The sequence below is a fragment of the Lepidothrix coronata genome, unplaced genomic scaffold (genome assembly GCF_001604755.1).
Source record: "Lepidothrix coronata isolate B3197 unplaced genomic scaffold, Lepidothrix_coronata-1.0 Scaffold2, whole genome shotgun sequence".
Classification (NCBI taxonomy): Eukaryota; Metazoa; Chordata; class Aves; order Passeriformes; family Pipridae; genus Lepidothrix; species Lepidothrix coronata.
Window position 1 is genome coordinate 6,266,209 of NW_016690182.1, and position 13,676 is coordinate 6,279,884.

Genomic DNA, 13,676 nt, shown 5'->3' on the forward strand with positions numbered 1-13,676 from the left:
AGTGTAAAAGTGACTGAAGTGGTAGACAAATATTTCTGAGCAAACATATGCAGCAAACAAGTTCAATGCCCGTGTTTGCTGCTGTTCACGGTACAAAATGCTGCTGCTATGGTAAACAAATGAAATGTTTTGACAGCTCACTCTTCCTTGGTTTTGTTTAGGACGGAGAGACTGGCACGAGAAATTATGAAGGGCATGGGAGGACACCACATTGTGGCACTCTGTGTACTGAAGGGGGGCTATAAATTTTTTGCTGATTTATTAGACTACATCAAAGCCCTGAACAGAAACAGTGACAAATCAATCCCCATGACTGTCGACTTCATTAGGTTGAAGAGTTACTGTGTAAGTATCTGTGCAGTGCTGTGCAATTTTTATCTGTTTGACTAGAAACTAACAGACGTGAATTAATGTTGTTACTTCCAGAATGTGCTAATATTAAACAAATAATCAAGGGAACTAAGAGTCATAAGCTAATTTACTCTTTCTCTACCTTATTATATAATGCGTTTTCTTTTAGACCTTGGTATCTCCTCAGCCCAGTAAAATCCTTATAGAGTAGAGAGTCCTTTACTTGTTCATGTCCTTTACTTGTTCAACAATTTCCTTTCAGCCCTCTAACCCATCTCTAAAGCTCTGCCTCAAGACTAGTACAGAGGATTCTCCTGCAGCTACGATTACAAAAATTTAATTCTAGGAATTATGTGGACCAGACCTCATCGTTGAACAGGATGATTTGAAAGCTTCAAAAACTGTTATACCCAAGTTCCCTATCCCATCTTTTGTTTGGCTCAACCAAACAATGAGTCAAAGTAGTTGTATTTGGCCTTGAAGAAATACTAGATACATAAACTTAGAATTATGATTAGTGGCCCCTGAGTGTTGTACCACCCTTTCAAGACTAGGCATCTAGGGTTGCCTTGGGTTTACATTTTTTGGGAGAATCTTTTAATTCTGAACACAACTTTATAGGGAAAGTGAACATTCTGTAAAATGAGGTAACTTGCAAGTTTTATAGAAGGAAGCACAAGGTTATGTTGTGCAGGTCGGAGGAAGAAGCAGATGTATGTCAGCATTGTATGATTCCTGACTTTCTGACAGCCAAGTCTCATGTTTTTGGGATTTCAGAAATTTATGATGTGTTCCCTAAGACCACCTTTAACGTGGAATTAATGACATTTTTTGGTTTTAGTTTAGAGTGTTTCAATACATTGTTTCACAGTTCTGTATCAGCAACTTGGCATTGAAGTCAGCGCTGTGAGTTACTTGTTGCAGTTGTAGAGGAGTGCAGAAAGCATTAGAAAATGGAGATAACTGACTTGGAAACTTATCCTTTGTTTCATTACACTGTGGAACCCAGAGATGGAGTTATTGTGATCTATTAATGTGTCACAGCAAAGCCCAGAACTGTGTGGGGCTTTGGTCCAGTCTGTGCAGACAAGCAGCCCCAGCTGCCCGAGGCACACACACCACAGCCTGTCCAGGGGTTACCTGGAGACCACAGTCACGTTTGCAGAACATGAGGCAGTAATTTAGTTATGTACTTTAACGAGAAGGCAAGGCTGGGCAGAAGGGTTTGTGCCAGCCTTTGGTTGTATCTCACAAGGCACTTTGTGCTTGTGCACTGTATTAAAGTCAGAGAGCAGCAGTTTGATCCTCTTTCCTTCCATTTCTCCCAAAAGAGGAGGTTCCTGCCACCAGTCTGCTTAACTGTGAAGCCCCCACATGCCCATATTCTGCCTGTAAAAAACACAGAAAACTCTATTACAGGATAATAGGTTAAAGAATAGGAAATGATGGCTCCCACCTTTTTTCTTGTAACCCTGGGACAGACAGTTGTATGTATCTTCTGCTTTCCCCAAGGAACACTTCCAATAGCTTACTTAGCTTGTTTAAACAAACAGTGTAAAGACTACACCCTTTCACACTCTCTACTTTCTAACTTGGAAAAAAAATATTGGAGAAATGGTTTGAAACACCTGAAAAAAAGCCTCTGTTAAAAAGCAAGGCTGCCTTTTTACTGGTGTTTCAGGCATGTTTCAGTTTATTTCTTTACTACAGCTGCTTTTGTTTACTACCCCCCAGAACTACAGTGCCTTGTTATTAATAGGGGAGTGAGCAACCAAGTAAGTTTTATGGAAATGAAAAGCCTCTTTTTGTAGTAAAAACATGTAGATGAAGAGAGAAGCAGAGAAAGCCAGACGGAAAGTTGTCTAAGTAGAATGTTTTCCTTGAGGTGTTGGCTTCAGGGTTTTTGGTTTTGTCAGCTAATTCTATAAAAGAATGTTTTCTTAGTCTAGATGAGTTAGGAGCTCCTGTTACCTGATGCCTCCAGTGCAGTATTTACAAGCACTTCATTTCTGTAGACTCTCTTAGGTGGTTATTAATATCCAATCTTAGGTCCTTTAGAGTGGATAAGAATGTCCTAACATGGACATGTATGTAGCAGCTTGACTGGGTCTTCCATCAGAAATAGCGTTGTTATGCTAAATCTGCTCTGTGGTTTTGACCTGTGCTTTACTAGATGGACAGATTTGTGTTTAGTGATGTGAAAGCCATCACAAGCTGTAGTGGACAGTTGGAAGTGGAGCTTTCGACTCTCTTGTCACTGTCTCTGGATATGATTACTAGATCATCCTGCCTGCCTCTACAGACAGGATAAAAGATGTTAAAAATACCCTGGTTGTATAAATAAAGCAGCTGAACTTTTGTAATGGTTCTGCAATTGATGTAATCGAGGTTCTATTCTTGTTTCAAATCGATCGTTTAATATTTACAAGCATATGGGGGTTGTGTTGCAATGGTTTTTTGTGTTGCAATGCAAAGTTCATACTGTTCTGCACCCAAAAATAATTCTCTAAGAATACTGACATGATCAAGCTGTGATTAAACTTTGCTTGTAACTCCAGTTTTCTGAGTCCTTACAGATGAATTTTAATGATCTGGCAAGCTGTTAAGAAATGGAAAGATAGTGTTTGTGAACAGATCCAGCTCTCAGTATTCTTGACAAACAGTTCATTCTGTTTGTGTTACAGGAAGAATGGCTTTTCACCAGTCTACTGCGTTTAAACATGGAAATGAGCAAATGTTGCTTATATAGTCATGAAGGGCAGCCAAAAGACAGTGGATGTGTTGTGCTGTCACTTGGAAAAATAGGGATTTTCGGTGGAGTACATGGTAAACTCTGGTTAGACTGGTCACAGCAGTATTCTGAAAGGTCTCTGCCAACCAAGCCTTATAGCAGATGCTGTAAGGAACTTAAAATGCCTTTTTAAAAGGTGATCTTGGAGTCACTTGAGTCAGGAGTTATGATCTTGTAAAGCATTATTGTTTTCCAGCAGTGACAACAGGGAGGCAGTGAAAACAGATCTAAACAGTAAAACTCTTATGTGTTAAACCACGAAGCATTAAAGTCTTACCAGTACTGAACTGGGAAATAAGGCTCCTGAAGATAACTAAAACATTGCTTAATTATTAAACAAAGTTCTTGCCAGTGGAAATCTGGTTACAACCAGTGTCAGAAATCTTTACCTGTTTTTTCACCCTTTCATTGCTCAGGAACTCAGCACCTGCATAGGCATTTAATCTGACCCGTGAGACACTGTCAAGGTTTAAAGTCAGTTGAGTGACTTTAATAAACTGCAAAGATTTGTGAAGCACTTCTAGCAGCTGTTTTTATCTTTCCTGTGTAACAGTTCATTTACGTTTTTTTCACAGTTTAGTTTTGCTGAAGCAAAATGCTCTGTTGTAGTGATGCTGTACTTGTGTTGCTGTTCCATTGCTATAAGAAGTAATTTGATCTGTTACCAATATTTGCTGTAAACTAGGCAAGCATAAGCTTTTCTGGCTATTTTTGTAGCTTATAGTTCTCAATAGTAATCTGTGCCTTGTTTGCTGGCTATTCTTCTTATGATTGCTTATTCTTATTCAGAGTAAGGCTTTCTAAGGCATTAAAGTTTAAAATGTAAATTACCAGCTATATGGCAGCATGCAGCTTGGAAAACAAACTGCTTTTTGTCCTCTTTCCATATCTGTAGGGAATGCATAGCAAATCCTAGCTTTTTAGATACATATGTATATATAATGGTCACAGATGAGAGATGGTGCCTGCACTGATGCAAATCTCTTGTCAAACAGTCTTTAATCTGAAATACCATCTTTGAAGTTGATCACTTGTAATTTCTTAGTTAATAGAGAGATGCTGTTTCTGAAAGCATTAACATTCACTGGTTATGTGCTTTGCAATTTTGACATTTGCTGCAAGAAAAAAATTAGTTTGACATTTACTGCAAGGAAATAATTAGTTTTATTCTGGTAATGGTAATGCTCACCCTTCTCTTTCTTAGAATGATCAGTCAACTGGAGATATCAAAGTCATTGGGGGCGATGACCTCTCAACCTTGACTGGAAAGGTATGACTCTTTGTGTGTTTAAAAGTAAGTAAACAAACAAACCACTAAAGAACCCACATACCTGCATGATTTTAGTGTGTGAAGATTATAGGTTTAAAAAATGGAAATGTTTCCTTTAAATATTCACCACTGTGTACTCAGAGAGTGGATAAGCCCCATCAAAGCCATCAGTTTAGTCTGAACTTAAAAAATCCTCTGTTCGCTGTCTTTGGTATTTACAAGTCTTAGATTTGTTTTTCTGCAATGCCTGAGAAGAATCTTGTGTAGGCTGTTGTCTACAAACTACCTTTGAAAGAGACTGGTGTTATTTATTTGCCATATTGGTGTTCCAGTGAAGTAGTGGTAGTTCCTGTGACAGGCAGTGACAAGAGAAGGAAATGGGAGAATGTAAATTGGGAATCTGCTTTTCTCCAGTGATTCAATGGAGATCATTGAGCCAGATGTCAGGGGTTAAAGCATCACTGCCTCCTGCTCTGTCAGAACACAGCACTTTCCCCTTCTCTTTACACATGTGATTTTTAAGACATGTATGTCTCAGTCCAATGTAAAGGATGCAGGTATGACAGAACTGTACGTGTCTGTTAGTAGGACACTCTTTGCTTCAGAAGAATATGAATTGTGTAGACTCTGTTTTGATCTCTTTTGCATATATCTGGAATTTTCAAAGTCTGAATAATGTAAAGACCACTTTGTACTCAGTGGGAGCTGTTGAGGAGAATCTCAGGTAATTGTTATTAAAGCATCACAAATGTTAACTACAAAGAATTTGCTGCTACAAATTGTGTAAACATATGTATATAAACATACATAAATGGTGGTACAAATATTTAACTGCATTGAAAATTAACAAGTTATAGAGATTAATAAGAAATTGTATGTTGTCTAGATATTAATGGATTTTTCCTTTTTTTTTTTTCTTTTTCTTCCTACCAGAATGTTTTGATTGTAGAAGTAAGTATCATGTTTCACTTTGCAGTTCTAATGTGTCACTGGTTAAACAGTTCTATTAGAAGTTGTTTTCTAAGCCAGAAAACCTACAGTTTCTGGCTTCAAGTCTTCCAGCTTCTGATTTCAGGCCTGAATTTTGCAAGTGGTCTCTGACTTTGAACTAAGCCGTGTTTTGAATTCTCAAATTGCATTCAACTGCTATATTTAACAAGGAAAATAACCATCTAAAGCAGTTTGCATTTGCTTTCAGTTTTCTGGGATTTTGTCAATTCTAAAATGTCTTTTGTTCCCCCCTTTTTTTCTTCTAAAAAGTAGCCTGAACAAACCAATATGAAATTTATTATTGTCCTGGGTTTATCATAGCAAGCTATGAAACTAAACTGCAGAGGTAGAAGGAGGTTCCTGGTATGAGTATCCTAAAATATGCGAAAAACAGATCTCAGCCCAGTGTCTCTGTGTGTCATTTATTTAGCAAGTAGTGACATTGAGAACACTGATTCTTAATGAGCATTTTGTAGTTGCTAAATTCCCATTCCTCTGTCTTGTCGTGGTTCCAGGTACAGTACAGCCCAGTTTGATTGCTTAGTAGGTATTGTTGTTTAATTCTTGCTTTCATACCTCTTTCTTGATGAACAGCATTGCTCATGTTCAGCCAATATCACTTTCCTTGAGTACAATTGACAATTTCAGGGTAGGGAAGCAGCAGCAGTAGACAGGAAAAGTGGATGTGCAACCTAATAGTGTGTTAAGTCTCCAAATAATGGAAATGGCATGTTTGTAAGGAAAGAAACAGCTGTGGCAACTGATTCAGCAGCCAAAGGGAAGGATGTTTCTTCTCATCAAATGTAGCTTTTATGTATTATTTTCCTAATTTGAGAAGGTTATATTATTCCACAGGAAGCACATTCAGTTCCAAAACTCCTACCAAAATAGTATGATACAGCAGTCATTGTGTGACCAGTGGTGTCCTTTGAAGTACATTTTGCTTCAGATAGGCAGATAGGTTTAATTAGGTATCTGCTCCATTTCAGATGAATGTAAGCCCCAGATTAGGTTAGTTTATCATTTGTTCAGTGAATCATCTATCCAATGACTCGTCTTATGCACTGTCAAATATGAACCCTTTTATCAATCACCATTTTAACTGTCAAACAATAAAAATGCACGTTTATTGTGGGTTTAATGTCTTGTGCACCAGAGCACAAGGCTTTTTTCTGCTGCATCCCTTTAATGTCAAAAAAAAATCTGTACAAAATAGAACTTCACCTCCAATAAACAGCTAATCATACAGCACAAAATCAGTAATAAGTTCTGGTTTTCCCTTGGATTTTGGAAGTAGCTACTTCTGTTTATTAACCAGCTTTGGTTTTTATCTACATGCATGTATGTCTTTAAGTTCTCTTGAGTTTAAAACCATGATTAAAAGCAATAAGTGGTAATGGTATTGCTGATGAATGCTCTGTTGAATTTGTTTGATTTTTGTTTTAATTGGGAGTCATGGGGAAATAAGCTGAAATCAGGATATTGCTGTTTCTGTGCTATCTGCCTCCTTCACTTCAAATAGACTTTATTTCAGGCCAGGGTAAGGACTGTCCCCCTAAAGATCCTATGATTGTTTCAGTCCAAATGACAAATCCATTTCTGATGCCTCAGTTATAAGACATATATTATTTTTTTCTGGTTATATATGCAGTAGATGGGATTAAAATGGTGCGTGATTAAAATTTTAGTGTGTTTTAGACTTTAGAACTGCACCCAGATATTCCCAGTGCAATTTTTCCAGCTATTTCTTGAATCTGTAATGTGCATTACATTCCTCCAATTGCAATAATTGCCTGTTTTCCCTTCTTGCTTTTCTTTCTGTTGAATACATCTGTCTGTAACTGAGCTCAACAGCAAGACTAATCTTACTTGTACCATACTCAAATTAAACTTTGTCTCATGGCTGCAAGGACCGCAAGCCATAAAATCTCCAGAAGGAGCCAAGAAGGTCATTGCAGTAACTGCTGGTTCAGCAACTGCTTTCAAAGCCACAGTTATCCACAACAATTAAGAACTCCTGTTATTAATAACTCCTGTGTGCTATTAATTAATAACTCCTGTGTGTGATCACGTTACTCAGTGTGGTTGCGTAAGCACAGCAGGGGTTACGTGTCACCTATATTTGGCTACAAGCATTTTTATGGGCATTTTTACAAACAGTAGTTTGCCATATTTATGCTCCTGTGAACGAGCAATTTCTGTGGTAGAAACTTGAAAATGCTACTCTGATGTGTTTAATATTCTGTCTGACATGAGTTTTTTATTTTCAGGATATAATTGATACTGGTAAAACAATGAAAACGTTGCTGTCTCTACTTAAGCAGTACAATCCAAAGATGGTGAAAGTAGCCAGGTAAATTCTTAATGATTATTTGTGCTGGTTTTCACCTTAAGAAGGACACACAGTGTAAAAAAAAAAAAAAACAAACCAACAAACAAAACCAAATGTAGAATAAATTTCCATGGAAGAGAAAAACAGGAGGAAACATTCCTGCAGCAGTCATATATGATGCAATCTGTTGAAGTTTAGTACTAAATTAAACTCCAAAACCACTTTTGCTTGTTATGAGAACATGCATTTGTTAGGGATGCTGGAAACACTGTTCTTCTCAGTCTTATTGCTGGAAGAATTTCAGTGCTTCGGAAGGGGATAGCTTGTGCATGCCTGGGACATCTCTTGCCTGATCACATTATGGTAAGGTTTGTGGTGTTTTACCACTGAAGTCCAAGTTTAGAAGTAGCTAGAAGAATTTCAGCCTTTTGAGCTTAAGAGAAATACCATCTCAAGTTGATAGAGGCATTTTCAACACAAATTTAGTTTGTAAATATAGACTTTTACTGGAGAGGACGATAAAAATAATTAGTGGTTGTCACTTACCTGTATGTAACATCTCTCCAAAAGATGTTTGTTTCTGCTGGCACTATCTGCAACTTCACTATATTTGTGCAGTGAAGACCTTTTTTTAGTTTGCCTTCTTTATTGTAGAATTAAATTAGTTTGCACACTAATATTAATGTTTGTGCAGAGGGCATAGTGCAGCTGAGCTTTGGAGGTCATTCTGTGAGAGTCAGCCAGCCATATGCTCTTCTGGGCTTTTCTACTTAGTTACACCTTTATTCAGTTAGTTTTCAAAACATTCCATAATTAAATAACTCGCAGCCAACTAGAAATATTGAGGGTAACATTATATTATTAACCAATATCAACATTCCTCCTACTTCTTTTTCAATTGCATCTGTTGCGCTGCTGTGCTGTGGTTGCGTATTTTCCAATAAAAGCGTAATGATTGCTGGGGATTGGAGATAAAGCAGGGCTGGGTGTAATATCTAATCACTTGTGTTGCCATAACAATGTCAAAGCAGTTGTTAGATGTGTGAGAACAGCTCTTCTTGCTGATAATCTGGGGGTGACCTGCTGAAGGTAGGGCTGTTGAGGATTTCTCCCTGGCCAGATTATAAATATCTGTCACTGAAAAGTGTCACAACACGACAGTGTAAATCGTAAATGTAATACAAATGAGCAAAGACCAGTTTCCTGTTGTTTAAACCTGTTGCAGTAATTTGGGTCTACCAAAGACCTGAGGAGGTAAACATGATCATTCTAGATAGTCTTAGTTCTTAGTTACTTCACTTGCCTCTCTTCTATTTCTTTTCCTCTTTGTTAGTTTTTTTTGTTTGTTTTTTGGTGGTGGTGGTTGTCGTGGTTTTTTTAAATTTTTTTATTTTCTTTTTCTCAGACAGTTAAGGAGTTGTAGCAGGGAGATGTGAATTAATGCTAATATGATTTGGGGGTTTCTCTGATCAATTCTTACACCAATTCTTGAAAGTTAAGTTTCCCAATTAGAAGTTCCAGCAACTGTCTGAAATCAAGACTGGGACTCTGGCAAATGAAGCCCCACCTTCAGGGGTGACCCAGGAGGGAAGGAGGTCTGTGCTCAATGCACAGAGTTATGCTGATCTCTGCATTTACATTCAGCCATCAGCCACCCTTTCTTTTGCTCCCAAAGTCTCTGTATCCCAGACAGACAAGTGTCAGGCCTGTGGGATTGTCTTCTAAGGTAGAAATGCTCAACTGAATAAGGAGGGAATCCAACTATGCTACAGTGCCCCCTGCTCTGTATCTCCCTGCTCTTTATAACCTCTGACTATTAATTCTGAAAAGTGGAGCAGGTTTGTATCCCCTGATCATCAGAACCCATTACATTTTCTTTATGGGGATAATTAGTGCTTCCAGTGAAAAACAGTTCGGGGCAAGTTGTGCGAGTGCACCTGAAGTTCCCAACACACACAGAAAACTCCATTAAATCACTTTTCACCATGGAAATGCATCCAGATCAGTATCTCCAAGCCTTTTCCTTGCAGACCCGCTAGTTGTCCTTTAGGCTGTAAATCATTCATGATTCTAGGAAGCTGTGATTTTGTCATTATGATCATCTGTGCCTGCAAATAAAATAATAGTTTAATATATGTGTGGTTATCCTGTCAGTTACGCACATTTAGGTCTACTTCAGCTTGTCTGTCATCAAAACAGTATAATATATTTGTACCTGGTGCTTTTCCATGTTTCAGTTTTACATTGGTTTTATTTGACAGTTTGTTGGTAAAAAGAACTCCTCGAAGTGTTGGATATCGACCAGACTGTAAGTGACTTTTTGACAACCATTATTCATTTTTATAAGCATGTCAGTGTATTGACAAAGTGCAAGAATGTTCCAAATAAGTTTTCACTAATGATTCTTTATAGATTTTGCTTTTATTTAGGGAATTTAAATATTTGGAATGTATTTTGATGGAGTTCATCAGGATTTGTATCATTTTACTATATCGAAAACCAAACTTCGATATTTTTGGTCTAGATTACACGCTTTTCACGTGCAAATTCTCCCAGCTTGCATCTAGTCAAATGCTTTGGTCAGCAGAATCTGTTGGATTTGGTCAGCAGAATCTGCTGGATTCACCTTTTGACACATTTGAGAGTGATTTGGGTGCCTAAACGTAGCCACTTCTTGCTGTTTGGATGTCCCCAGGAATGCAGGAAAACCACACGGGGTAGCAGGTCTGATAAAAGTTAAGGCTGGTTATGTCTGGGCATCTGAATTACTCCCTTCTTTTATTTTCCTGTCTGTCCCAAGGCCATTAAGGAAGGAATAGTATCCACAGCAGACAATGGTAAGAGAGTGACAGCTCCTCCTGCCTTGGGAAGGGGTTGTGTGCTTTAAGCCTGTTCCAGAGGCTAAATTCCTGTTAGTCTAGACCATGGACTTTCACTATAGAAGTGGAGTGAATTTAGCAGCAGAATCACATCCTCTTCCTCCTCCTTTCTGAGGTTGTATATTATTTTAAAACTGAAGTTTTTTCGATACCTTAAAGCTTCACTGAGGTGTTCCCTTCAGTCAAAGAAGCCCCTCATTCCTGAGATCTCATTATAGGCTTAGCTGGGCTAATGGAGCCTTTGGAGCATCTTGCAGCAGATGACTTCTTTTGCCATCTGTCCATAGAAACAACCTGTCCAGAGCAGGACAGATGAGCTCTGAAGGAAGAGACAACAATGGCTGGGCCTCCATTTTATCCCTGTATTGTGAGGCCAAGTAAATGCTAAATGTCACCTTAATTTAGGAGAAACTCAGGAATCTTTCATTTTGGCATGTGGGGAGAAAGCCATTTGGAAGTTTTATATTGTATATAATTTAATTTTGGTAATTTTATAGTGTGTGTGGGCAGGTTGGACTGAGACTGCCTGACCACTGATGAACTGTCCTGCTAGAGCTGTTCAGACAATCTATGGAAGAGCTGATGTTCTCTTTTTAGGCAGCTTCTCTGGGAGATAAAAATCACAACCAAAACCCAAAAAACCCAAACCAACCCACATTCCCGAGACCTGGAAATGACCTTTCCTGCAGCCCTGCCTAGGGTGCAGGTCCAGCTCCCAGAGGTGCTGCCTTTTGAATTGTGCTGTGCTCACCAGCTCACTCCTGCTGCACTGGCATGTCAAACATGTAGGAAGTGCCAGGAAGTATTGGCACTCTTTGTATGTATTTACAAAGTTAGAGGAAATTTTAAAGGAATTTTATACTCATAATATTGTGTCTATAGATTTAAGAGTTTCCATTCATTTCTTACATACTAGTAGCCTGCAGCTGTGTGGGGACAAATAAATACAGCTATTTAATTTCTTTTAGTTTGCTAAATCAACAAAGTAAGTTAAAATTCTAAAATAGGTGGAATATGAATCTGAGGGTACTTGAGTGGAAGAAATAAAATGAGTTACAATGCTGACATATCTATAAAATTCCAGATTGTCTCTGTAAAAGGCTCTAGTGAACTCTAGGAAGTTCCTTTCTAACACACTGGTGACTTATGGTCTTTTTCAGTTGTTGGATTTGAAGTGCCAGACAAGTTTGTTGTGGGATACGCCCTAGATTACAATGAATACTTTAGAGATTTGAACGTAAGTAATTTTTCCCGTATGTTTTTGTCCATTTAAAACTAGGGAGGAGGAAGGAAGGGAAATCTCCTCACATCACTCTCCCTCCTCTGTAAATCATGCCTCATGTTCCAGTCTGTTCCATTGGTGACTCAACAATGGGAGCAAGTCCTGGAGCAGCAGGACAGTGTTTGGAGCCCTTATGAAACTGAAATTTGTTTTGCTGCATGCACGATGGGGGCTGCACATCTGCCAGCTTGGAAATAATGTGAAGTTCATGTGAAGTTTCTTGTCTTACCAGACGTCTACAACAAATAAGTGCATTTGTTTAGTTATGTAAGAGGTAAAGAAGAGAGATCTGAGAAGAAGTTAAGAAGGGCTCACTTTTTGTTGTAAGTCATTAATTCTTTATCTGGGTCTCGCCAGACCCAGAAGACATTGGGTGGGACAATTAGAGGGAGGAGAAAGAAGGCAGTGTTGAGATTTTTGGACCAAAAAAGGGCTTAAGTTTTTCAGCATAAACAGTATCACAAAATCCTTTTGTACGGAAATGTGTACAGCACACTTGTATTGTTTTCAGGAGCTCGCTATCGATGTCAAATGTTGGTCTCTTATGTTACTTTTCTAACAGGAGCTTTTTATTTTGTTTTGTTCTAGCATATCTGTGTGATCAGCGAGACAGGGAAGCAGAAGTACAAAGCATGAAAGCAGAGTTCAAGTGCTGTGACAACAGAGCTTTGAAATGTTTTGTTTACTGAGTCCTATCTTTCACAGGCTTCAGCTCTGGCACACCAGCTACACTTGTAGAATGCCCCAACCCCATTGCTATATGCTTACTATAATTTATTGCATGTACAATATAAGAGCTCGTCTTGTTCATTTATATTTTAGAAATGTAAACAACTAGTGCAGTTCTGCACTCCTTATTTTGATTTGCACTATGACTCTACCGACTATCGCTGCCCCTGGTTGGGTTGTGCTGTTTGTGAGCTCCAGAGTCTAACTCTTGCAGTGGTAAATTGCTTAAACCTCATCAACCCAGAACTGAAATAGTTCAAGTACTGTAAATGTAAAACATTTTATGATAGGGAAGTCTATTAGTAATATTTTTAAAATCTGTAATTTAAGTTTTATATTTTAATGCACAGATGTGATTGTGATTAATGGATAGTTGCACCTTTGGGTGTTATAAAGCATGAGGAACAGCCAGTTACAGTATCTGTAATCTCCAAGGAGCTCATTCAAATCTCCAGGAGTTGCCTTATTGCTGTAAAGGAAGTCTGCGTGGAAAAAATGTCTTTTTCCTTTTTTTCTTTTTTTTTTAAAGATGGAATGACAAAACAGAATGTTTAAAATCTAGTTTTAGTTGAGCTGCCTATTTCTGTTAGACTTTTTTTCTTTAAAAATATCCATCAGTCTGTGGAATTGCCTTTTAAATTTAAACAATTTTAATATATTTGTGGAAAAAAAAAGTATTGTAATGTTTACTTTACAAGATCTACAAAGCAAAATTCTTTAAATAAAGGCTGTCTCTTTAAAATAAGCCCCACACATCTATCCCACTCATTCTGTATATTAAAGTGCTCTTGAAATTTCCTTCTCAGTAATATTGCCCATAAGTGTTTGTGACAGTGGAGGCAGACTCAACATTTGTTACCTTTGTAGAGCTTCTGTTTAACATAATCCTGTCTATGATAGAGATGATAAAGTGCTGAGGGAAGATATTGAAACAGTTGCATATTTTCTAACCAAACTAGATTTCAGAGAATATGGTTTAAGCACTGATCTTTGTTCTGTCTTGGCAAAAATGAAGAGTGGAGGTTCCATGTTCATTAAACATATCCATGTGG

General features: G+C 38.0%; 1 protein-coding gene across 4 annotated transcripts in view; it reads left to right on the plus strand.

The window, feature by feature from the left end:
* HPRT1 (hypoxanthine phosphoribosyltransferase 1) overlaps positions 1-13,676 on the plus strand; it is a 17,495-nt gene extending 3,819 nt beyond the window's left edge. For 3 of the 4 annotated variants that reach the window (XM_017818046.1, XM_017818035.1, XM_017818055.1), the window contains exons 3-9: positions 162-345; positions 4,347-4,412; positions 5,346-5,363; positions 7,673-7,755; positions 9,996-10,042; positions 11,774-11,850; positions 12,484-13,196. In XM_017818046.1, coding sequence (XP_017673535.1) covers positions 162-345; positions 4,347-4,412; positions 5,346-5,363; positions 7,673-7,755; positions 9,996-10,042; positions 11,774-11,850; positions 12,484-12,531 — 523 coding nt within the window. In that variant the 3' untranslated portion in view covers positions 12,532-13,196. Of the gene's footprint in view, positions 1-161; positions 346-4,346; positions 4,413-5,345; positions 5,364-7,672; positions 7,756-9,995; positions 10,043-11,773; positions 11,851-12,483 lie in introns of all 4 variants that reach the window. The other variant, XM_017818026.1, reaches the window with a different exon arrangement.